A 253-nucleotide genomic window follows, 5' to 3' on the forward strand; every position below is an offset into this window, starting at 1 on the left:
GAGGCCACTCCAGGTAGGTCTTGGTGTTCATGATCTTCCGCAGCTTGCAGAACCTCTTGGGGATGGCTTTGCTCTGGATGGGCTCCAGGAGGACCAGGATCGCTGCATCGTTGTTCTCGTCAAAGAGGCGGAAGTGCGAGAAGTCCAGCTCGTATTTGCACCACTCGCTCTGCACAAAGTGCTCGGACAGCACAAACAGCGTCTTGTGGCTCTTCTCTATGGAGTCGATGATGTTGTCCACGATCCACTTCCC

At 54.9% G+C, this 253-nt stretch overlaps 1 protein-coding gene across 1 annotated transcript; it reads right to left on the bottom strand.

Annotated features, from left to right (window-relative positions):
* Positions 1–4: 4 nt before the first annotated feature.
* LOC104547480 (toll-like receptor 2 type-2) lies at positions 5–247 on the bottom strand (the record flags this gene model as incomplete). Its single annotated transcript, XM_010193181.1, has 1 exon — positions 5–247. A coding segment is annotated over one exon (243 nt), but the record flags the coding sequence as incomplete, so codon positions are not given.
* Positions 248–253: the final 6 nt, after the last annotated feature.

This window comes from Mesitornis unicolor, unplaced genomic scaffold, assembly GCF_000695765.1.
Source record: "Mesitornis unicolor isolate BGI_N332 unplaced genomic scaffold, ASM69576v1 C12797840, whole genome shotgun sequence".
Lineage (NCBI taxonomy): Eukaryota > Metazoa > Chordata > Aves > Mesitornithiformes > Mesitornithidae > Mesitornis > Mesitornis unicolor.